The sequence below is a fragment of the Mus musculus genome, chromosome 9 (assembly GCF_000001635.26).
Source record: "Mus musculus strain C57BL/6J chromosome 9, GRCm38.p6 C57BL/6J".
Taxonomy (NCBI): domain Eukaryota; kingdom Metazoa; phylum Chordata; class Mammalia; order Rodentia; family Muridae; genus Mus; species Mus musculus.
This window is the reverse complement of record NC_000075.6, coordinates 57,789,604-57,814,922: the sequence shown is the minus strand read 5'-3', so window position 1 is coordinate 57,814,922 and position 25,319 is coordinate 57,789,604. Positions and strand designations below refer to the sequence as shown.

The 25,319-nt window shown below is 48.8% G+C and overlaps 1 protein-coding gene across 6 annotated transcripts in view; it reads left to right on the top strand.

Annotated features, from left to right (window-relative positions):
- Arid3b (AT rich interactive domain 3B (BRIGHT-like)) overlaps positions 1-24,570 on the top strand; it is a 46,495-nt gene extending 21,925 nt beyond the window's left edge. The window contains exons 3-9 of one of the 6 annotated variants that reach the window (NM_001379353.1): positions 4,443-4,514; positions 4,686-4,758; positions 16,698-16,881; positions 18,135-18,451; positions 18,571-18,816; positions 19,889-19,987; positions 22,238-24,570. In NM_001379353.1, coding sequence (NP_001366282.1) covers positions 4,443-4,514; positions 4,686-4,758; positions 16,698-16,881; positions 18,135-18,451; positions 18,571-18,816; positions 19,889-19,987; positions 22,238-22,407 — 1,161 coding nt within the window. In that variant the 3' untranslated portion in view covers positions 22,408-24,570. Of the gene's footprint in view, positions 1-4,442; positions 4,585-4,685; positions 4,759-9,471; positions 9,493-16,697; positions 16,882-18,134; positions 18,452-18,570; positions 18,817-19,161; positions 19,988-22,237 lie in introns of those variants that run through there. The other 5 variants (XM_011242774.1, NM_019689.2, XM_006511292.4 and 2 more) reach the window with 5 other exon arrangements.
- The last annotated feature ends 749 nt before the right edge of the window (positions 24,571-25,319 follow it).

Below are 25,319 nucleotides of genomic sequence, written 5' to 3'. Positions count from 1 at the left end.
CACTTCTCTGATTTGTTGATCTGTTGGGACTGAGAAATTAGAGGTTTGGTGTTTTAATTTTGAATAGCAGTCATTTAAGACTGACTTATTTTATTTTGAAACCTTTAAATGTACATGTAACATTCCTTGGGTCCCTTAAAACGTGTAATCTCTTCTCTCCTCTTCCTCCACTTCCCTTCCTCCTGATCTCCTTTCACCTGTGGGAAAGCGGTCATCGTAGAGTAGACAGTCTACTACTATTTTGGAGGTAGAGGTAATGGTTGCCCCTTTTGCTGTCCCTTGATAGGGCATGAAGGGCTCGTTTTCATTTGGCTGAAATACCCAGATGAAGCCAGTGAGAAGAAGCAGGAATAAAAGATTCTCTCATTAATGGACCACCCAGGCCACGGTTTGGCCATTCCGTAGACAGACTCTCTCTGCCTCTTTCTTTCTCTTCAGTGCATACTTAAGTCCCCTGTGCAGAACACATTATGCTGTTCTTTGCAATCCAGGAGGTAGGAGTTCGGCACCAAGCAAGCCAGGCAATACCAGTTAGGAGCTGTGAGACCTACAGCAAGTGGCCTTTCAGTTCTCTGACTCATGTTTTCTCCAACTCAAAGCATTTCATTTGTAGGATTAAGTAGGAAAGTCATCTAAGGTGCCATACACTCAGGCAGATGCTCCATGCAGATGCTGGCTTCCTGCCCCTTTCTCTCCTCCCAGTCTTCTTTCACTACCTTTTTGAAGGCAAAATAGTCTGGTTCCCCTGGGGGAAATGAGTTGAATGTGGGTATGGCAGCTAAAACTAGTCTTTCGGTGAGTATTTAGAGACAAACTGTCAGTTTCCTGTGAGCTCCTGGTGAGATCAAAGATGTTAAAAGGGATTTCTGAAGTAAAAGGAGGCTGAAGAGGCTGTAAATGGCAATAAGTAACCATTGGCTACTGTTGATAATCTACCCTTATTTCCCTTTAACCCCAGTCCTGGGCTCTGTAATCCTGCTGCCTGTGCCAGTGGCTTCAAAGCCTGTTCCCGGCAGGCAGTGACTCTTCTCCTTACAGACCAGACCCCTCGGAATCATAGAGGTTGAGATGTCTCTTGGCATGTGTTTGACCCATTCTCTGTCTGCTTCTATTTTCCATATCCCCCCCCCCCCCCCGCTACTGCAGTCTGTCAGCCACACTTGATGTCTAAGAAAAATTATTTTAGGGCTGGTAACTTTTTAGTTAATTACATCCACATCCTGATGGTAGGTCAAGAAAACCTGAATCGCATAAGTGAGCTATTTATAGCATTCATTTATAGCATCCAGTCAGAATTGTAAACAGTGAAGAGAGCTGTAATCAGCTCTTTCATTGTAGGCAGAAGGGGCGACAGAGGAGACAGTGAGTCCCAGGGAAACACCATGCCTCTCAACAGCTATCGGTGCTGTCTCTGTGCTGGGGGCTAAGGATGCCCTCAGGGTGCTCAAGATTTAAGATGATGAGGCACAGGTGACCAGAACATGAGGTGACAGCCCAGAAGGGAAACTAGCAGGCTTCATGAAGAAACAGTCATCCCAGCTGCACTGTGATGTGGGCAGGCAAGATGCGGGGTTAGTCTCACTATAGCTAAAACAAAACAAAACAAAACCAACCCTGTAAGGTTGAGTAAAGGGTAGCTGCCTCAAGATGAAATAATAATATGAGAGATTTCTGCATAGCCCCAACCAAATATTTTAAACTAAGAAATGGCCTGTTGCTGGGCACACTCTGTTAATCCTAGCACTTGGGAGACAGACGTAGACGGATCTCTGAGGGGGAGGCCAACCTGGTCTACAGAGCAAGTTCCAAGACAGTTAGGTTTACACAGAGAAACCCTATCTTGAACCTTCCCCCCAAAATGAGGGGCTATCCTTGCCTTGGAACAGGAGGAAGACTCCATACATCACATACATCCAGACACCCTTTTTGCCTTGCATTTAAGTTAATAATAATAAATTTCAGTGTCTCATTTCTGTCCCGTGGCCACTGTGCTCTGTGGTCACTGGGTTAGAGATGTTTCTGGCTAAAAACCTGTCACTGTAGCAAACATTGGAGTGCATTTGATGTGCACTTTATGGTGTGTCGTTCACAATTCTTCCTTCTCCTCCACTCCGTCCATCCCACCCCTGTTGCTGACTCCTCTCCACCAAACACATTCTAAGCTGCTTCCTACAAAATGGCTATAACCAATGCTTAGAATTCCTTGCATTTGGGGTAGAGCTGGAGAACGTGGAGACATGGTAGATACCAGTCTCTCTCCCACCCCCTCCGCACCCCCCAGCGTTCTTCTCTTTGCTGTCTGTGGAGCTCTGCTGGCACTTGGGTGTTTATTTTCACACATAGCCCTAAGGTGGCCACACTGCATGCTTGTTCTCATGCCCCTCCCCCACTGCTGAAGCCACGCATTCAGGGTTGTGGATTAGGTCCTTCCCCTCCAACTGAGCCTTTGGAATGCCTGCAAGTTACTGTAATTAGCAAAAACCCAGTGTTTTCATCTTGGGGACTGATAAAGAGTTCTCCCGTGAGCATCAGCCTCAGATCTCTAGCTGCAGAGTTGGAAATTGAACTGCCACAGTAAACAGCTGACATAACAGAAGCACAGTGATCCCCCATTAAATGTCTTTCAGCCAATAGGAGCTCCCAGGATAATTGACTTTCCAGCAGGAATTACTGGCTAAACAAAATCACTGGGCATTAGGGCAACCTACTGAAACCCTTTGAAAGGGGTTCAAATGTAACTGTCTGGTTTTGCTGACCTGACAGACATAATTCATCTTGATTATTCATTGTGCTGGTTGCCACCAGATGATACTAGATTTCTAGTGACTATAATTACAGTGTGGGGTTGAATTTAACAACAGAAAAGAAAAAACAAAACAAAAGCTCACAATGCTCCTGCTTGGTTGTTGGCAGGGAAGAACACTGGTAACAGCGCCTCCCTCGGGCCTGGTGCGTGCAGTCCCTGACCAAGCACTTGCTTACACACACTGGTGACAAGATAAGCAGGAAAACAATTTGAAGCAGCCTGTTTCATTTCAACTGACAAGGGGTCACTTCTCTGTCAGACTTACCTCACCATGTGCTGTTGCTGCTGTGAGGAAGAAGTGGGTCTGCATCTGAGAGCCAGCTCTGAGCAGGGAAAGCAAAGTATGGCCTCAAAAGATAGCTGAGAAGTGCCTCTTGCTTCCAGGCACACGGGGTCTAGGGTGTGCATGTGTGTGCAAAGTAGAACTCGCCCAGACTGACATTTCATGGCGTTAGAACAAGATTCCTGTGCAGTTCAAAGGATGTCCCCCCCCCCCCCAAGGAGTCCCTGCTCCTAACCCCCATGCCTTCCACAAGCACTTACACACTTCTGCTAGCAGGGTGTGTGCCTGCCTTTGTGTGTCTGTGGTCCAGGAGAGAACAAGGAAGCATATGTCACAGGCTCAAGGTATAGTTGCAGCTACCAGGACGGGGTGAACACTGGGACAGGTTTCATACTTGCCATTGGCACAGAGGTGGCTGGGCCATCTCTGTGGTATAGGTGCTTATGTATTTGTTGAAGAGATTTTTAGTTCAAATAGCAAATTGATTATGTAGCAGGCAGCGTGGTGTTGTGCTGAGGTACAAAGAAGATAAGTACAATTGATTTTCTATCAAGAAACATTCCTGTCTGATGAAGATGACAAAATTCCAAAAGACTGTGAAATTCTGAAGTATCAGCAGAGAGCGACTGCTTCTGGAATTGTTAATGCAGCCGGGGTGCAGGGTGGGTTTCCTGCAGAAGAGGAGTAAGCCAGCTGGCTGAATAAGGCCCATGAGCGCTTCTCCTTCCTCCTACTCAACTGAATGGCATTGCTTCCATCTTACCAAAGCTTGGGTGTTTTGCTTCTTGTTTTGTTTTTTTAATTCCCTAATGGAAATTAGCTTTTGTGCCTAGTCTGCACTTGGGGTGTTGTCAGCTTTCTCCTCACCAAGCTTGGGGCTGATGGGAGGCTGCACTGAAACTCCAGCTTGTGGATCTTTGCCTTGCTCTCTTGCCCTTTGACCACTCACGGTGCCGTGCTGGGAACTGAGCTGAGCGTCTTAGCACCCACTGCTCAGTGAATATGTCTCAGAATGATAGTTTCTAAGAAGTCAGCTGCCATGGGGGTTCTTGGGACCATTGGCTTTGTGTCCTTCTCAGCACTATTAAGAGAGTGAACAATTTCCATCAACAAAGGGAGAAGGTTCTTTTGAAACCCACCCACAGACCCAGCCACATACCGTATTTTGAAACCATCCTCAAAAGCAAAACAGGAGGCTCTCAAAGGGTAGTGGAGGGTCCTGACTAGGCGTTTCCAGTGGGCGGCAAGCGAGCGGGAGTGCTGAGGGAGGTCGTGTCTCCCAGTGAAGGTCTTGCCTTTCACTTACATGATCCCACTCCCTCCCTGTCAATGCTGTGTTTTTGTCTCCTTCAGAATGGTGCTTTGGCCTGGAGTGACGATGCTGATGGAGGCAGGGGAAGAGAGATCTCTCGAGATTTTGCCAAGGTCTGTAATGTCTTGAGCTAAAGATAGAAGCAGCTCTGCAGTGGGCTGTCTTACCCCTACACATCCCCATGTGAGTGGCACATTTACTCAGATACCTATAGGAGCTCTGAGATGACACCTGGCACGAGACGGGATGTTTCATTGTGTTTTCTCTTGGGGTCTGGCCTGCAGCTGTATGAACTAGACGGTGATCCTGAAAGGAAAGAATTTCTGGATGACCTCTTCATCTTCATGCAGAAGAGAGGTAAGTGTGGTGACTGCTGTGTCATTGTTACCCATCCTGCTTGTCCGAGAGTTATTTAAATAATTGGCAACCATATTGAAGGAAGCAGAGAGGACCTTAGCAAAAGATGAATTTGGTTCTGCCTTATTTTTGTCTCTCTTCTAATTAATTGGTCTCTGGAGACATTTCAAATCCAAATGTTTTTATTGTAGCCTTATAGCTGCCTCAGATTTCATGTAAATCAGCATGTGGCATGTACTCTTGGTATAGTTAGTCCCATGTTGACAGAGGAAGGTAAGTAAAAACATAGGGAACCCCTTGGGTTGTTCTGGAGACCCTGGAATGTTTCATGGAAAGGAATGGCCAGCATTACCTACTGGATCTCTGTGACATAGTTGGACTGTTCCTGCAGGTTAGCTGCCCAGAAGACACCCATTCCTAGCCCACTCCTCAGTGCTCTGTCCTGCTCACCCTCAGCCCTACCCCCTATAGCTGGCTCTTCTCTGGACCATGTCGTGACAGAGTCTTGAGCCCAGTGACTCGGCTTCCTGGCTTTATATCCTGTCATAGCAATGGGTTCATCAGCTAGGTCAGGCCTCAGGAAGCTCGGCCAGGACTTCAGCCGCTCTCTGAGGAGACCCATAGCAGTTTATGTAGCTCCACCTTCATCACCACCCTCAGGATATAGCCACTGGGTCCCACTGGACCCTTCCCTAGGACCCTGCTAATACCTCATCACACAACCCTTGAGGTCTGTCAGTAACTTAAGATCTGAGAAGGGTGGTGGTGGTGGTTGGCTGAGCTACCACTCCTATTTATTTTCTCTCTCTCTCTCCATCTCCCTCTCATATTCTCCCCACTTTCTTTCCTCTCCTCCCCACCCCTGACTCCCTGACTCCACCCCTTCTCCCTTTTTCAAAAGCCTTATGTCTTCATGGTAGTGAGTTCTCACTGCCGGTTTTCTTTAGAGAGCAGTAGAAAGGTTGGAGGCTTTGTCCGTCTGTCTCCAAGCCTAGCAGAGCAGTATAAGCAGTCTTAATTAGTTTACTCCTTCCAGCAGTTATCTGGAGCTGGTGTGTGTGAGTAAAAAACAAAAATACACCCCTGAAAGATAATGTGACTGGCAGCAGGGAGACTCTCTATGCCCTGAGAGAGAGAAATCCACTTAATACTTGGGTCTCGCCTTCCAATTGCCTTTTAATTATTTACAAGCTCCTCCAGCCCAGCTGGTGCAAAGCCAGGCGCTGATCCTGTCTCAGAGGGGCTGCCATAGCAGTAGAGGTTTTAATCAGCCACGGGCCCCTGCTTTATTTTTCTACTTTACTGTTTTTCTCTCTTCCCAGAAGGACATTAAAAAGAAAATGTAAGCTAGATCAGCCTAGTTGTGAGTGAGGATGGGTGACTGTGTCCTCCTGTGCCTCCTGAAGGACAGTCACTTTGTCACACCTCTATTTCTGGAGCCAGGCAGGTTGGTGCTCAGGGTGTTTGCTGTCTGCATCTTGTTGGTTCTCCTGGCTCGGCTTGCCCCGCCGGTGGCTAAGCTACCTGGACTGCGGTAGATCTGCTTCCTCTCCATAAAGAGTACTGTATTTTAGGGCAGTGGCCTTGCTGTCTCAGGGCAGCCCCAAGAGAGGAAACATAACGGAATCTCGAGCTTGTTAGTTACTCTAATACAGGTGTTCTTGGCCTTAACAGCTGTTGACTTTATGGGCTGGATCGTCCCTTTTTTATGGAAGTAAACTTGTGCACTATAGAATAGTAGCAATAGGATGGCCTCTTCCCAGTAAATGCCAGTAGCAGGTCTCAGTCATGATAACCAAAAATGTCTCTAGAAGCCAGGTGTAGGGCATATACCTGTAATCTCTCCACTCGGGAGGTAAAAGCAGGAGGATTAGAGTCCAAGGCCAGCCTCAGCTGTGTGGTGTGTTGGAAGCCAGCCTGTGCTACAAAAAATCCTGTCTCAAAGAAGTTCTGCCTGTAGATATTGTAAATGTCCTGTGGGGACAAATTGCCCTCTAGAAAGAGCCACTTCCTTGTCATGGAAAGTTTTCAATGTAGGAAAAATAAACCAAACCAACAAAAATGACCTCCGTGGAAATCATATTACATGGTTTTAGGGTTGGCTTTTGCCAGGTAGAGTCTCAAGCTCCCCGCCATCTCCTGCTTCCGAGCATAGAGGTGAGCCCTAGGAGCCCACCCTGTGCAGGAGCACAGGGACAGCGGCCAAGGCAGACCCAGGACCTCCTTCCCGGACCACTGTTGGCTCCTAGCTGCCTAGGTTAGAGTGTGGGTCTGGTGACCTGGGAAGCAGGTTACACTGTTGATTGTGTGAGGCAAGCTGTCTTTGTCTTATTTGTTACTCTTCACGGTGGGATATAGGGCATTCAAGGTGTAGGTCTCCTTAGTTGGGATCTCTGCAGCAAGTCAGCTACTGCCCGCCCCCAGCACATTCGAAGGGTAAGTAGTCGATTCCACAGGATCCAGTGTACAAACCTGAATGTAAAAGTCCTGGTGATGCCCACCTGGACTGGGAGTACCTCAGAGGAAGTGGACGGGGCTCTGAGAGAGGCAGCACACAGCAGGCTGCCCCAAATGACTGCAGCTGCAGGTGATAAAAACAGCCATCATGTGGGAAGGGGCACAGGTTGTAACTGCTGCTTTGTGCTGTCTCCCGCCTGTTAACACATTTGGGTGAATTAACTGCAACAGATGGGCCTTTCAGCCTTTGGCCTTTAGTTTCTAGGCTGAACTCAAGTTACTTGCACCCTGGTGGCCCCTTCCCCTCCCAATAGGTCAGTCTGCCAGTAGAAGAGGCTGAGATCACAGTATGCTGAGCTCCTGCTGGTCTGAGGAAATGAGGCCCTTGGAGACGGAAAAGGCTGTGGATTGTGCAAAGCCAGGCAAACACACCCATCCTTCTCCACCATTTTGAGCAAAGCCCTCTCCTTGGCCACGCCTTCCTTATCTGTAGGATATTGAAGGTTCACTTAGTCAGTATGGTGCTCTCTGTGTTCCACTTCCATGACAGTTCTGCTAAAGCTCCCTGCAAACCAAGTCTACCCTGGGGAGAAACAACAGGAAGAAGAGAAGCCCTGTTAGCCGGTCTCTAGCAAAATAATTGTATGAACACCCCCCCCACCCGAAATTCTCTAAGACCAAGTGTTTCTTCCTCTTCTTGCTGCGTAGCATCTTCTTTTCCAGACTAAAGCCAAGCCGAGTTACACACATTGTGTTACATCCAGGGTTTCTTTTCCTAGAACATTGTTCTCAGAATGATGCTTAGAGTTTAGAGCTCTGGTATCCGTTTTTGCTGCACATATATTCAGGGGTGTGTGTGTCTGTGTCTATGTGTGTCAAGAAAATTAAAGCCAAACGTGTAAATAAAATTGTGTACTAATTTAACTCACTGTGGGTGGTTTCTGAGCCTCCATGCCCTTACACAGTTTTCCAGTGCCCAAGGGGAGGGCCTGGCTTGTCAGTCTGGAAAGCAGGGCCATGGATAGGTAGTTTCGTTTTCACTCCATCAGTAGTGAGAAAGAAAAGCTCTTTCCCTGAGAGGAAAACCAGACGTGTGGGCTCATCAAGTAGGACGATGTGCTGGTGGTGCTATGAAGTTATCTGTAATATTATTCCAGATACTTTGCAGAACATATTCAATCTCTTGAGTGATCTATTTCCTACCAAGAGCTCCAGCTCTGTGGGGTGGAAAGAGCAAAAGTTAAAATGTGACAAGAGTCAGCCCCTAGGTTAGGAGGCTTTCCTGGCAAGAGAGCAGACTCAGCATTGGTCTCCTCAGGCCTCAGCCACTGCTCTTTCCTCCTCCTTGCACTGTCTTTGAGAGACTGTTCCTAACACCAGCAGCCTCGTGGTGGCTTGGTCTGCTTTTAGAGACACATGCAAGCCCTGTTCCTCCTGTAGCATAGGCTACCCACCCCACTGGCCTCTGTATAGCAGAGGATTTGCTTAACATGGGGGAGAACTTTGCATACAAGGGGAAACCCTCCTCTCTAGGCCAGCTGTGTCTCTTGGAAGGACAGATGTGACAGCTCAGCAGTGTGAAGAAGGCTGCTATTTGCTGAGGCAGAATGAGGCAGTGGACTTAGGAAAAGCACCCAGAGTACCCTCTAGCAAGTAATTCTTTCTTGCCTCTACATCCCTGCCCCCACCCTTCACAATGCCAGAGTAAGCAACTGCATAGTCACAAGGAAGACCTTACTCAAAGATCTGCCCTCTGACCAGTTCTGTCATGGCCACAAACTGCCCCTGCTTTCCCCCCAGTGGATTGTTAGATCTGTTTTTGATGTGCATATACAAAGAATTTACTGTGGGAAAAGGGCTTGGTCTGCCTCAAAGTGCAATTTGAGTGTTTTTCCTTCTGTTGTGTGCTTATCTATCCATCTCAGGCAAGGAAGTGCTCCTGACATATATTGCTTTGCCTTTTGGTGGACGTGGCTTCTCCTGTGCTCTGGGTATGGTGTGGTAAATGCTCTGTGCCCAGGACACCCTTTCTAATGGACAGAGATGTTTGTCAGATGAAATGGGTTTGGGAGCTTTATCTTCAAAGTTTATCCACAAGTGAGAGCTCGAAATGCAAATCTGTGACTCAGCGTTAGTCTTTCTGAGTTGGATACTTGTCTCTCCCGCAGGTGATCCAGCTGCTGCAGCTGAGTGCACTGCTTTTCTTCTTCCATCTCTAATTGTCATTAAATACCCTGGAACCACCCAGCTATCCACAATAATGCAAAAGGGAGTCTGGTGGGTTTTTTTTTAAATGTACAATTACTTTTGAATTCCTCACATATATAAAATTCATCCCCTTTCCTCTTCAAAATCTTGCCTAAGTGAACTAGCGCACAGTAATCGAGTTATTTATAGTATTCTGCCCCTCTGTTGCAGCGTGAGTCAGCATCTTAAGGGCTGGCCTAGGGAAACACTGGGCTGAGGCTTTGGCCCACTTACACCATTAGGTGAGGGTCTAGGAGGTTCTTGCCACGGATGGCAGAGGAGGCAGATAGCCGCGTATGTCCCGTGCTGACTACTAGCCTTCTTCTCTAAACTTTGGCAAGACCTGATCCACTAACAAGCAAACAGGAGGAGGACCACAGCCGTCCTCCTTCAAACTCTTTGTTAGCCCTTGAACTCAGGGATTTGTGCATGCTGAGCTGGCACTCTGATGTAAAGTAAGAGGAGGTTGGTCATAGTTAAGACTTCATTATTAACCACAGCAGAATATAAGGTCACCTAAAGCAAACCCTAGCTGGAGTATCAAAAAAAGGCTGGTTGTAGAGCCATCAGTCTTACTTATTGCTGATGGCTGAAAATGGGAATGATGAATCTTGTCTCCATCAGATGACAAGGTATATACCATACAGACACACAACCATAAGAGTGAGCTGTGGCCGGCACACCAGGACAATTCTAACAGACCTAATGTGGAGCAAAAGCGGGACACAGAAATTGTGGATGGCTTCTTTCTTTCTTTCTTCTTTTCTTTTTTTTTTTGTAGAACATGATTTTAATATTTTCAACTGTTAATATTCAACAAACAGAATAATTATTTTAAGATATATTTCATTGTTATGTCTCCCTTTTCATTTCTGATTTTATTAATTTGGATACTGTCTGTGCCCTCTGGATAGTCTTGTTTATCTCTGTCTTGTTTATTTTTCTCAAAAAACCAGCTCCTGGTTTTGTTGATTCTTTGTATAGTTCCTTTTGTTTCTACTTGGTTGATTTCAGCCCTGACTTTGATTATTTCCTGCCAGGATGACTTCATTTTTATAAAGTTTGAGAAAATACACGTCAGAATGACGGACACCTCCAGCCCTGGCAGAGTGGGAGGTGACTGTTACTGGGAGGGAAGGGACTCGAGGGGATGTTCTGACCTGAGAGCTAATTCCACCCATGCTTGTGGAAAATCCTCTGTCTAGTCAAATTAGTGTTCTACGTCATCTCTAAGTTACATATCCATGCTGTGGGCAGTTGGAGGCAGAGGGCTTAAGTATCCTTGTCTTTCTAATAACAGGATACTGGCATGCCCTTTTTTTTTTTTTAATTTATTTATTTATTTTGTCCTTCCCTTGTGGAACACAGACTGCTGCCGCCTGCCAGACACTGCTGCCCAGGCTCCCATTAGGAGATATGTTCTATATAAACAAGTCAGGGAAAGAAATCACCAGCTAGTTCCCTTCCTGTTCCTGAGGAACAGGGCAAGGATTAATCTACAGAGAGGAACGGTAGGAGTGGCAGCCTCCCTGCCTGCCTGCCTGCCTGCCTGCCTGTACATACACTCCCGGGTCTAACATGGATTTTCATTCTTCCAGACTTCCTCGTTGATTGTCTCATTCAGGCTATGGGCATGATTAATGACCTTTTTTAAAGCCAGGAAAAAAGCAACAAGGGTCCCTGGCAGGGCCACCCCCTATGTCCTGGGAGCTCACCCCCAGCCAGTAAACTGGAAAGCACCCTTTGAGTGTCTTTGACCAGATTGCTGCTGGTCTTCACTGGCATTCTCCTAGATGCTCATCTTTGTGTCTAGAGGCTGAGACAGTTGTCTCTCTTGCCTTTCCCCCTTCTCTGGCTACATGTTTATCACCAGTGATACAGGAGGGCCCATGCTAGGGAGCAGCTTCTACCTAGCCGTACCTACCCTGGAAGCCTTTGAGGCCAGCTCTAGCCTGTTAGTGCTACTGTCCAGCAATGTTTCCACCAACAAGGGTTAAAGCCCTAGGAGTCTCAAAGGCTTTGCTTGGGTCCCTAGCCCTCATAAAAGCCTTTTTACATTGTCCCTGGAGCTGCCTCAGGCTCCCTGGCTGAAATCTGATAAGGGCCCTCTTTGTTGCAACTGTCAGTCTCCTTTATTGAGGAGGGAACTAGAGACCATTGGCATTTCTTGGGGTACAGATAAGGCCCTGGATTCCTGTCAGAGTGAGCATGATTAATTACCCTCAATCCTAGCTCTTGCTTTGATAGCAGTGACTGACAGTCCGCAGGCTTCCCTGTCAGGTGCCCACCCCCCAACACTCACACACACACACACCCTTTCCTGTTGGAGTAGAGATCCTCTCCTGCAGGGCCCACACGGCAACCCACTGAGTTCTTCACCGTGGGTGTTGTTTGCCTCCTTGCTGCAGCTCTGCAGTTACTCTCGCATGGCCCTCTCAAGCAAAGAGCCTGCTTGCCATAGAGGAGGATCTGACAAAGCCTAGAGAGCAGCAGCCAGAGCCCCTTTCCCCTTCTCCAAAAGTCTGGGGAAGTGGTCAGTGGTTGTGGACTTGAACTTCATAGAGTACATATTAAGCCTCATAGTGGTCCTTCAAAAGAGAAGATTCCCAATCATCCATTATCAAGATCATTTGCCAGTATTAGTCCCTAATTGAGTAATTCAGGCAGCAGCTCCTAAAAGCCCTCCCCACACACTCACATTACTAAGCTGCTGTCTCCCATGTATACACATACCCTGATACCAGCACAGTACCCTAACAGATTTCCTCTGTTGTCATAGTAGCATATCCTTTGGACAAGGGAAACAGCTTCCAGGTCCACTCAGTGCAAAGCAAACTGCCAGGAGACTAGCCTGAAGATTCCAGTTGGTTCTCCTATTTGTCAGGAAACCCAAGACAAGGCAGGTTTTTGAGTCTGGTTTATCTGGATAATGTAAGAAAAGCATACTGTGTTTCTGAGGGTGCTCGGGGCCAGCCTGCTCTGGGAGCCTTCTTAACACTCTAACGGAGGGCTAGCCTCAAGCCAGCAAACAGTACCAGTCCTCTTGTGGTACCAGGAATCTCCTCTGGAACACTGGGAGGCCGCAGAGTGAGGGGAAGAAGAACCCTGGCTTGTCCATGAACACAGCTGCAGCCTCTCACATGAATAGATGTTGCCAGCAGTGTCTGCTCTCCCTGTAGGGAGCTGGTAACGTTCCTGGTCAGGGTGCAGCCTTGACTTCAAATACTGCTCTGGCCTTTCTTACCTTCTATGATCTGGCTTTCTTCCCTCAGACTCATCCCTGAGCATTCCCTGACAATAGATCACAGTTCCTACATCTGCAGTACTGTTTGCTCCTGTAGACCTCCAGTGGCCAGAGCCTAGCCTAGTGACTACTTCAAGTGAACATGGAAATTCTTTCTGAGAAACTGCCTGCAGAGGCGGTATGAACCACAGTAGCATCTGTCCTGGTTTGTGTCCACATCTCATTTTCAGTCGGAAAACAGAAGAAGCCAGGAGATGGTGGCAAATGCCTTTAATTCCATACTCAGGAGGCAGAGGCAGGTGGATCTCTCTGAGTTCAAGGCCAGTCTGGTCTATAGATTGAGTTCCAACACTGCCTGGGCTACACAGAGAAACCCTGTCTCAAAAAACAATCACCAACAACAAAAAACAAACCAGGATAAACAGCCTGGCCCTTTCATCTTGTACATGAATTAAGACCATTTCAAAAGGTAGAATGCAATATTTCTTTTGGAAATTGTATTACTGTTGAAGTAATCCAGAAGAAAATAGTGCCATTCGCTATTCCGACATGATCAGAAAGTATCTGATTCCCCACAGACCTTCTGAAAAACAGTGTGTCTCTAGCTGGTAAGCCCTGCTGTGCTGGTTAAGTGCTCAGCTACAGATGACCTGTGCATTCACACCTTGCTACCTTCTCTCTGACTGTACTTTCCCTCCCCACTCCTCCCACTGATGGAGGAACAGTTGCTCTGCCTTGCCAAGGCCCTACCCCTGCATCCGCTCTTCTGTTAGCTCCTCCTGGGAGCTTGCTCAGTCTGCGCTTCTGCTCTCCAGGCCCTTCAATAGTGGCTGTGATCCCAACGATCCATGACAGAACTTGAGAAAGGATAGACTGTTCAGGACTGTCACCATTAGACATTCAAAGCTGGTGATGGGCCTAGTTGAGTGGCTCTCATGTTGCCCCAGGCTGGCCTGTGTAGAAAATGAACTCCAGATCCTCCTACCTCTGCTTCCCGAGTGCTGGGATAACAGCAGTGTAGCCACAAGAGTATTAGTGCATGAAGGGGAAATAGTCCCTGCTCTTATAGAGCTAACAGTTCTGGGAAACCGTGTAGACAGATAGGAAACAGTGAGCATAGTTTGCTGAACTTGGGAGGCTATCACAGACATCCTGAGAGGGAAAGAGTCTGTGTGAACTGGAGTCGTTAGATCGTTTTCCCTGTGGGCAGTAGATACTGAAGAACAGGCAGCATGGAGAACTGAATGGAGACAAGTATTCCAGATCTGAGAAGAGGGAGGAGAGGCCAAAGTGAGCTTGGCCTGAGGGTGATGTTGAGGAGGCTGGGCTGACTAGAGTGAGGACAGCCACTGGTATCTAGTGGAAACAGACCACTTTTCATGGAGCATGCGTGAATGTGGGTCACATGATCTGGTTGTGCCTAATAGGATAAGCAATGAGGCTTTGTGGGTTTTTAAATAAGGAAGTGAAACAGCTAGTAGAAGTAGAGGGTGGTCTGGCTGTGGTGAGCACCTCACAGGTGTGAATCCAGGCTGCTGCAGGTGAGCCAATGACCTGTCACAGGTTGGTGGCCCAGGCTAAAAAGGAAAGGTGCTTGTGAGGGCCACCTCAGAGGAAGAGGGGGTGGAACTTGCTGACAGCCTGAAAGTGGCTGATGAGAACAGCCAGGGCGGGGCGGGTGCACAAGCTCCTGCCTGACTTGTAAGGACTGTGCTATAGCTGGGAGGAGGGCAGAGGAGGAGAGGGGGCGGGCAACAAGTTACGGAAGCGGAGGTGAGGTCAGCGTACACATTCTGACTTGGAAGTGGACCGGTTACCCATGTGAAGATGCCTTGGAAGCGTCTGGAGGATGGGCCTCCAAAAGAAGAGGGAACCAACCCTAACCACAGCTCTACCATCTTAGGCATCTTGTGGTAGGAATGGGTTCATTATTCTGAGCAGTAGAGAAAAACAATGGTCAACCTGGAATGTGAGTCTTAGGAGTAGGTCAGGAGTCTGTAGTTTCTGTATTAATTTGTTTGGGTTTCCTTTATCTTTTTATTTATTTAGAGACAGTGGTCTATGCAGCAGAGACTAGCCTGGAACTTGAACTTGAGATTCTCTTGTCACATGTTTCTCAGTAGCTGGTGGTAGAAGCCTATGTCACTGTCTTTGGGTTACCTGTGCACTTTTAAACCTAACTCCATGACCCTTGTCCAAAGGGCTCAGAAAACGGCTGGTCTCCTCCTATCTGCATGAAAGAGCTCTGGTCCTACCAGGGCAATCCCCCATAGCTGTATTCACACTGCTTTCTCTTCAGGAATGGAGATGTGGTAGAGGCATTCCTGGGGATGACACACAAAATCGCCCTCTGGCCTCCACATGCACATACACAGAAACTTGACATATACACATACAGGGTCTTATCATGTAACCCTGAATGGACTGGAACTCTCTATGTAGACCACGCTGGCCTTGAACTCACAGATCATAGAAATCTACCTGGTTCTCCTTCCCAGGTGCTAAGATTATAAGCACATGCCACCACACCCGTATATTTTGTGTGCCTTGCTGTGTGTGTCTATGGACCATGTTCTTGTATTTCTCACAGAGGCCAAAAGAGGACACGAGATCATCGGAAACTAAAGTTATAGATGGCTGTGAACCTCCATGTGGGTGCTGGGAATCAAACCTAAGTCCTCTGGAAGAACAGCCAATATTCTTTAACTGCTGAGCCATCTTTTCAGTCCCTGCATAATAAGATTTTTTTTTTTTTAATGGGAGGGAACCCTTCATTCCATTGTCCTGCTTGGATTGTCCTGGGAAACAGCAGGGGGACTGGATGTGTTGTCACATCTCAGAAAGCCAGCACTTGGGAGACTGAGGTCAGCCTGGCCAACTTAGCTAGATCCTGCATCCTCCCCCCACCCCCAAAAAAATAAAAATTAAAAATAAAAATAAACCTGTGGTGAGGCCGATGCATTCAGCTGAGGCACGAAGTAGCAGCATTGGAAAGGAGCAGCCTCTATTCAGGACAGCTTGCCATTATGAGGCAACTCAGTAAGGTGGGGGCAGGGAAGGGGTGGGGCTGGAGAGCAGCCACGTACAGTAAGAGAAGTTTGCCATCAAAAGGCAACAAGTCTCATTCACTGCCCCGGATGCTGACCCTTCCCTGTGGAATTCTCTCCTCTGACCTCCAGATCATTAATCCCGGGCTGCCAAATGACAGTCATCCATCACGCCTCCTGACGAGCATCCCGGCCTCCTGTGAAAGGACCTGGGCCCCTCCCTCACTCCTGTCCCCCGGTGCTCATTAGTAGCCCTTCCTGCCCAGTGCCAGGTTTCCTAATCAAGTCCCTGGCTCCTCTCACTTCCCCTCTGGGCCAGTGGGCGGAAGCTGCTCTGACCCTCCCTCTTTAAGAGGCCAGGGGGAGGGTGGAGTGATTAGTGAGTGGGGAAAGAATTGTTGAGTGGCGTTTTATTCCCTGGGAGACCTTTATGTCCAGTAGCTACTTTGACTTGGCTAGTCATAAGAGAAAAAGAAAACATGTCTCTCCATCCTGTCTCAGGAGGGAAGACAGGCAGTCTACAAAGGAGCCTGTTCAGCTACTCTCACACCAGCCCAGCGGGGTGTAGGCAGGTGGATGCGCCGGTGGGGCCTGGGCAGAAATTGATTCCAAAGGTTCCAGGAGTGTAAATTGCCAAACTATTAGAAGTTATCTGAGATTATACTTGTAACAACAAACAAAACACCCTCTACATTCCTCTGCATCAGGAAGACTAAGGGACTTGCTTCAGGCCATAACCCTTGTTAACCCCCTGGGCCTGCCCTGCTTATTCCAGAGAGTGCTGACAGTGAGTCTAATCGCTGTCAGATCAGGGTCAGATCACACTTCTGAAATTCACAAGCACTGTATCCAGCCTACTAATGATGAGCGTGCACAGATTTGATGTCTTCTTGCTCAGCTTGTCTGACCCAGCCCCCTCTCTCTCTCTCACTGGACAATCACAGGCACCCCAATCAACCGGATTCCCATCATGGCCAAGCAGATCCTGGACCTGTACATGCTGTATAAACTGGTCACAGAGAAAGGAGGCCTGGTGGAGATCATCAACAAGAAAATCTGGAGGGAGATCACCAAAGGCCTGAACCTGCCCACCTCCATCACCAGCGCTGCCTTCACCCTCAGGACTCAGTGAGTAGCGGGGCTGAGACGGAAGCCAAGCAGCATGAGGTGTTAGCCCTGAGTGAGGAAGGGAAGAAAATTCCTGGCACGATGAGGAGCCTTTGAGATGAATCCCTCAGACCTGAAAAGCTACCCTCACCATGGCTCCTGAGTGCCAGTATTTTTCTGTTCTGTGTGACTTAAACCTCACAGTCTGTCCTCGCAAGTAGATACTATCCCATTTTGTAGATTATGAAAACTAAGCCTGATCAATTTAGTCAGTGCCGTACTGGGCCAGAAATTCAGACCTGGGCTTCTGTTCCTGCAATATGTGCTCTTTCGAGCACATGACCACCCAGTGGCCGCCCCTCTTACCCTGTCCTCAAGCCTCAGGTCAGGCCAGCCTGGTTGGCCATTGATTAACTAGTTATCAAGGATTGACAGGAACAGTAAATCAGAGAATAGCCATGTAGAATGAAAGCCAACGTGGGGAGTATTTTTCTGGAATGTTCTAGTTGCTCTGTGAGGGAACAGTTGGCATATCTTCAGGTAGCATGTCCTGGCCTTGTCGAAAGATCTTAAGGTTTTGGGGGCCGGAAAGATGGCTCAGCGGGTAGGTGCTTGCCACCAAACCTGACTGTATTCAAATCTGTATTCAATACCTAGGACCCAACTGACATGGTAGAAGAGGGCTTCTGCAAGTTGTCCTCTGACCTCCGTACCAGCACTGTGGCATGTGTGTGGCATGTTATGCAATTAACACATGTACACAAATACACACAGAATAAGTGGATGTAAAAACAACAAACAACGCTTTCACCCATCAGGACTATTAGAAATAGAGACAGCTATAACTAGACTGTCAGGGTTGTTGAGGGAAGAGTGGCCCCATGAACAGATGACACACACAAAGAAGGGCCACCCTCCTGGGCCCAATACAGTGTAGAGACCAAACTAACTGAATCAGAAGAGAAAGGCACAATGAAACACAGGCCTCATTTCCCTAACGGCATTCCAAAGGTTTGAGTCCAGAGGGAAGATGTTAGCTAAGGCTTTAAGGTTCTCTTTATGACTGATGCTTCGGATTCATGCAGTGTGTATGCCTGGGTGTCAATAGAGAAGCCTGGAGGAGTGTGTCATGTGAGCTTAGTAGACCCTTCTACTATGTGTACCACACCCTAGCTCTTGCCTGACCAAGGCTGCTTCCAAAAACAGATCTACTTAACCTGGACCATCTCTGTCTGGCACTGTGTTCGAGATTACTCTACCCTCCTTCCCCGCAGGTACATGAAGTATCTATATGCCTATGAGTGTGAGAAGAAAGCCTTGAGCTCCCCAGCTGAACTACAGGCAGCCATCGATGGCAACCGTAGGGAAGGTCGGAGGCCCAGCTACAGCTCCTCGCTCTTTGGCTATTCTCCTGCTGCCGCCGCTGCTGCTGCTGCTGCCGCCGCCGCCGCTGCTGCTAGTGCTGCCTCTGCTGGGACCCCCGCCCTTCTCTCGTCCCCCAAGATCCGCTTCTCCATCCTTGGGCTTGGCTCCAGCAGTGGCACCAGTGCCAGCAGCCCTCGGATACCCCCGGCATCTACTCTCAGGAAAGGTGAGCAGAGCCTCTGGAGGAGGGAAGGGATGGAAGAGAGAAGCTCAGTGTGTCTGCCCAGGATGGGCATCTCGGGGTGGAGGTGTAAGTGGATTGATCTAGCTCCAGTTCCTTTGCAGGTGATGGAGTCCCAGTGCCTGTGCCAAATCGCCTGGCTGTGTCAGGGACTTTGGCAGGCCAGCAGGCTGGCAACCGGCCTGGCCCACTGGAGCACCTAAGGGAGCGCCTGGAATCAGGGGAGCCCCCTGAGAAGAAGGCATCAAGGTTGTCAGAGGAGGAGCAACGCCTGGTGCAGCAGGCCTTCCAGCGCAACCTCTTCAGCATGGCGCGACAGCTCCCCATGAAGATCAGAATCAACGGCAGGGGTAAGCATGAGTGTACAACTCCATCTCCCCTCATAACGCCTGTCATACCCCAGCTCTGCTCAGGCTTAGTGGCAGTAGGTACCTTCTGACCACCTGGCCCAGGAAACACCCTTTCCAGCCCTCCTTCCCATTGCCTTCACTGCCCTCGGAGAGGCCTGAGCCAGAGAGGAGCCACTGCAGGTGTCTGTTTGCCGAGATCTCACCACCTTAATGTAATCTAAGTTGGAAGTTGCTTCCGGCATAGCTGCTGTGCTCCTCCAGCCCTGCCTAGCCTTTTGATCTGTCTAAATTACAAGGTTTGCATCCACACCAGTGCCTTACCGGATATAACCTATCTTTCATCAGGTCTGTCATTGCTGAGAAACAGTGGAGCCACCAGTGGCCTCGGGACTAAGAAGTAGGCAATGCAAGTTTAGCAGAACAAGTGACATTTTTTCCCCTCCCCGTTCTCATTTTTCTAGTTTCCGCCCTCTCAGGACACACATCCCATTCTCCTCATTTTTCTCCCTGCACTGCACTCCCTTTCAAGCCCCCTGTCTGTGCCGTGGTTGCTATCATTCTTTGTCGAGCAAACACAGACAGTTGTGTGCTGAGAAGGGAGGCAGAGTGAAAGGAGCCCTCAGATCCCCAAGTAGACAGCCCTCTCGGATGATGGACAGAAGGAACCATTTAGGGGCCAGTGGAAAAGGTAACTCACATGGAAGAGTGTTTGACTCTGCAGAGTGAGAAGTCCCATGTGCCAGCCGCCCCACGGGGCAGGAAGGGCAAAAGAGCCTTCTCCTGAGATCCTCACAGTTCAGGTACACCAGGGCAGTTTGTGGCCAGGGCAGGTTTTCAGATCACTTCAGTATAGTGGGTACTCTGTTAGGGTTGGCCTGCTGTCCCCTCACTCTGAGAGTCAGGGAATGACGGAAGTTGGTTAGCCTGGCTCTGCTGCCGGACCTATGATCAGAGGTAGTAGAGACAGATGGCAGAGATGAGACAGTATTAGACCATAGATGGGCATGACTAAGCAGCACCAGATGACAGCAGGAAGCTTGACTATGTCTGCTTTCTCTGTCTGACTCCACAGAAGACAGAGCAGAGCCTTCAGCTCCAGCACTGAACCTGACCACAAGCAACATTGGGAGCATCAATATGTCTGTGGATATTGATGGTACCACCTATACAGGTAGGCCTCTGGAGCTCTGGAAGGCCCACGCTGACTGGCAGCCAAAGTGCAGCTTCCCAGTTGGCCCTGCCTGACTCCCTCAGACACCTTGTGGTGGGATGATGGGGGTGTGTCTTTTTACACTGACTTAGCATTGCTAGCGTAAGGAGACCCTGGACCATAGGTACACAGACTGATAGTATGACCAGTCTCAGAGAGCAAGAATCCTTTCCCTGACAGCAAAAAACTCATTAAATGGTCTGTTGTTCCATGTCTTTTTCTTTTTTTTTTTTTTTTTTTTTGTTTTTTTTTCCTTTTTGGTGGTTTGGTGCAGGGGGGGCCAAGATAAGGTTTCTCTGTGTAGCCTTGGCTGTCTTAGAATTCATTCTATTGTTATAATAATTTTTTTTAAGATTTTGTTTATTTTATGTATATGAGTACACTGTAGCTGTCTTCAGACACATCAGAAGAGGGCATCAGATCCCATTACAAATGGTTGTGAGCCGCCATGTGGTTGCTGGGAATTGAACTCAGGACCTTAAGAAGAAGAGTCAGTGCTCTTAACCACTGAGCCATTTCTCCAGCCCCCATGTTACAGTAATTTTAAAAGTGATAATTTTTCTCTCTCCCAGCGAGCTCCCAAATAAATAAGACTGTAAGATTTATTTGATAAACTTTACAGCTTTACAGTAACTGAGCAGTTACTAATCTGTTCTATTCCTCTAAACTAATCTGACTGCCTCTCAGCCAAAATCCCTGAGATATTTCCATTTTAGTATTGGTCTGGCCCTCTGCTCCATGTGTGTTCCCAGGGTGTCTCTCTAACCCTCTTTTCATGGCAAATCCTCCTCTTCCCTCACCTCTCTCTCTCTCCTCCCCCACCCCTGTACTACAGAATGAGACCCTGTCAAAATTAAATGAAATACGCCAGCAGTGAATCTGAGTGCTGCAGAGGCCAGCCTTGTCCCTGGACATTGCCAGTTTTCATAATCTGTTTGCCCATAGTATTTTGGTGGGTAGTTGGGTTTCCATCTGTTAAGATCAGATAGATCTCTCAAAGGTGTTAAACATAGAATTCACAAAGGCAACAGACCCCAACCCTGACTCCCTGGCCAGTCCATGTGTGTAGGGACAGGCTTGGGAGTAAGCTGAGCTAAGTCTTGTTAAGCGCCGTTTGATGAGCAGGAACTTCAAGCTCAGGCTGGTGACATCTACCTGTTTTACCTGTTTTACCAAGGCATGAGGTATGTGACTGGTGAACAGTCACATGCAGGCCTGTAAAACCTTGCATTCAAACCAGAGTTTCCCTAGGGATAGGATAGCTCCTGATCACCTGCAAAGACATCTGCTACAAGCACCAAAGTTCAGCCAGAAAAGAACAGGTTCCTAGAAGTAGCCATGCTCATGTGGCTTGCCAGTCTCTTGGTACCACTCATGATGTGGCTTGGGACATGTGGAGTTAGGTTGAAACCTGAAGAGAACAGAAACTAGGAGTTACAGCCACATCTCAGTATCCTTCTGTCATCGTGGGAGGAAGAAGTGGGCAACCTCCTTTCCTCTCAGGATACAGAGGGTCAGGAGCTGAGGCTCCCAGCACTATGAAAGTGTGCCACTCAGCTATCTTGACCCTGTCTGCCGCAGGCTTTCACTGTTGACATGTGGTACCCAGGATCCTAAGAGTAGTCTTGAGATTCAAGGCCACTATCCTTCATCAGCTACCTGCTGCTTCTCACACCTGTGCTTGCTCACACCAGGCCTGCTCCCCTGCAGGCAGTCTGGAGCTTGTACATCCTGAATTCCAAAGGTCTTGGTGGCCTTCTCCTGCTTAGAGCTTCCAGAGCCTCCAAACAAGTTTCCATAGCTATAAGGGGTCCCACCCACCTCCTCAGCCCCAGTGGGCTAGCCCAACTTGCTGCTGTGTCTCAGGTTTTCTGGCCACTGTCTCTTCAGTTTAATGCTTTTTCCCTTTCAAGCAATCTAGACACTACTCACCACCAAAACCTTCCTGGGCTATACTTCCCGCTCCTCTCTCCAGAACCATTATGATGTCCCCAACAGCAGAGGTACACCTGTCTCAGAACATTTATGTCATTCTAGCAAAGAGACTGCGTGCATGCTTGTCCTTCAGCAGTCTGTGAACCTTTGGTGGCAGGACAATTGTCTGGGCTTCCCCTGACATCTGGCATGGTAGGAGAGTAAGCCCAGCAGTCATGCCCTGTTTCATTGAACCAAGCTACTCCTTAGCCCATACTGCTTTTCCTCCCAACCCAGGTGTGCTGTTTGCCCAGAAACCAGTGGTCCACCTCATTGCGGGCTCTACTCCCCAGAGCATTGGCAGCAGCGCCAGCAGCAGCAACAGCAGCAGCTCTCACTGCTCACCAAGTCCTACCTCATCCCGGGGTACCCCCAGTGCAGAGCCCTCCACCAGCTGGTCCCTCTGATGAGCAGCACTCAGCACCCACTCCCTACTCTCCTGCCAAGATTAAAGGAGATTGATGCACAGAATTTACCTCACCTCATGGAGCCCACAACAGACACCATCTGGCCAGATGTTAAATTTGGAAGAGTCCGTCTGGCCAAGCTCCATTCAGGTTCTGCTGTATTCTAGGGGGCAGGACAGAGTAGCGTTGTCCAATCAGGGATTGTCTTGGAGAACTGGGTGGGGCATCTGGGCATCCAGCTTTCCCAGGGTTCCCCAACCACCTCCCAACCCAGAGTAGTATATCGACAATCTGTAAGGCGACTTGGGGCTGGAGGCTTTTCACTTCCCTTCCCCCTTAATTTATTTCCCTTCTGCTGCCTTCTGCCTTCACCCCAGGATCACCAGACTTTTAGTCTGCCCAGTCCCCCAGTGTTTAAATCCCATTTGGGGCTCTAGGAGTCAGGAGCTTGTCTTCCTTGCTCTTGTTGGCTGAGCATGGGGTGAGGATGAGTCTGCCCGGGCCTCCTTTAGTCTCCAGGAGTGGATCTCCCATATCCAAGTCTTAAATTCATTCCTCAGGGCCCTGGAATACTTTTGTTGTTGTTGTTGTTCCTAAGAAAAAAGCATGTTAGGGCAGGCTTTGGGTTCAGGGTCCCTCTGTATAGAGAGGAAGAAGCACTCACGGTGCCCAGGCCCTGATACCTACCCAACAAGACTCCCTTCTGATCCTCAAACCTTGGCTTCCTGCCTGCCTATGTTGGCCAACTCTCCCAAGATACCACTGGTCCCTGGTCCCTAACGTCGTCTCGTGGGGCCATCTCAGCCCTACCAGCCCAAGACATGGTGATGTCAGGCTCACTGAAATACCTCAGATTTGTAATTGTTGATATTTGATTCTTCAGGAAGTATTTGCATCTCTGTAATATTTTTTTAATATGTGTTTTGCTGACTTTAATTTTTAAATTTTTATTGTTGCTGTTGTAGCACCAAAGAAATGAAAGCAGATCACCCCAGCCAGGTGCAGTTTGCAGCCACCTCCCTCCACCCTGCCCATGCCCTGGCCAGGGGGTGTAGCAGGTGGGGTGACTCAGGGATCATCACAGCAGGAGGATGGGGTGGAGGGACCCCTGCTTGCTGGTGGCTCCTGAAACCACACTGGTTCTTTCCACCGCCCCTACCCCAGCTGTCAGGGTAGGGCAGAGGATCTTTCTGCCTTTAGCACCCTCACCTTGGGGCAGAGGCAAATGGCTATGGGCCCTGCCTGAGGCTGAGCTTCAGGAACAAGAGGATGCTAAGAGCTCTGTCTTCTGTTGGCATGCAGCTGGAACAGGCCACTGTGGTAGAGAAAGGGTAGACCTTATCCAGGGCTCCATTCTCATCGCAGTGTGCCTCACTCTGTTACATAAAGCATCATCACCCAGACCCACCAGGACTACTCTGGCTGTAGCAGTGGAGACCACAGCATGGCCCAGCAGTCCTGTCCTAGGACAAGAAAGGGAAAAGCTTATGCACAAACATACCTCAGCCTGGCGAGCACAGCACTGCTGACTTGGTCTTATCCCTGCCCCAGGACACACACACTCAGTAACACGCACACAGCCCTTACACTGGGGTCTGACCCTCTTCTGCCTCATAAGCCCTATCCACGAGGCACATGCAGGGTTGGGCAAGGGGTCTGGTGCTATGAGAAGCCTGTTTGGCCAGTGTGTCTCAGGATTTAGTCATAAAGGATAGACCCTTCCTACCCAGGGGTGACAGGGACAGTGCTGCAAGACTTTTCAGTCATCAAATACTCTTTCCTCAGGCAGCTTGTTCCCCTGTCCCTCTCAATGCCCCTCACTGCCCTCAAGCCAGCAGCAGGCTCCTAGCCAGAAAATGCAAGAGCTGGGTGCCTTGTGTGCCCAGCACTAGGGCTTTGGCCCAAGTGGCGCTTCCCCCGCAGGTATAGTCCTGAAGGCCACGTGGCCATGTGGTTGGCCAGGACAGCCTCCTCCCCTTCTGTGTCTTGTATGTATTCTAACCAGAAAAAAAAAAAAAAATGTGATAGCACATGGTAGCCTAGGCCGTGACTGAATACCTCAGATTTCCTCTCACAGCAAGTGTCTGTCTGTGTCGTGGTTATCTTCTGTCTTACATGTTCTTGAATGTTTATATTTCAATAAAGCTCTACCTCTTCACATGAGCCAGTATGGGATCCTTTCACTGACTTGAACTGGACAAGGACCTTCAGAATGCAAAGGGACTTCATGGACCCAGGAGCCCCAGGTCCCCAGCTTCTCCTGAACCTTCTCTCCCTTCACTGTCTGCTTCGGCAGAGGGCTGGAACTCCGTTTCTCAGCCGTGTTGTCAGAATCTCCTGACAGTACTAGTCACCATGGCAGTGCTATGGAGTGTCTGACTAGCAAGGGGGGCCACCTCTGTGGCTTAGCACACCCTTGCTGAACTCACTGGGTCACATTCAGAAGAGATGTGTGTGGGCCCTGGGAGGGCCTCGGGCTAGTGGGTTTGTGTGCCCCCTATATTTTAGAGAATGGTCCAACCAGGGCATGGACTTAGAAGGGTGACCTAGAACCAAATGTCAGTCTGGGTGTATGTCTTCTCTGCCAGGCTGCTCACTCTTAGCAGCGCAGGAAGAGGAAAACCACAGGGCATGGCTGTATGGCTTGATTCTGCCCCCTCTGTCCAGGACCACAAACAACTCGCCTGTCTGCAGAGCCCCTTAACACCACTCAGAGCTGCTCCAACTTTAGGAGCAGATTCATACTTAGAGCAGTATGGTACACATTTGTGCTCAGGCTGTGCACAGGAGCTGGACTTTCAAGCCCCCATGAGATACATAGCTTGATCCTGTCCCCCAAAAAGGAAAAACAAAAACAAAACAAGCCCAAGCAGGATGTCTCAGCAGGTGAAGGTCCTTGCTGCCAAGACTGA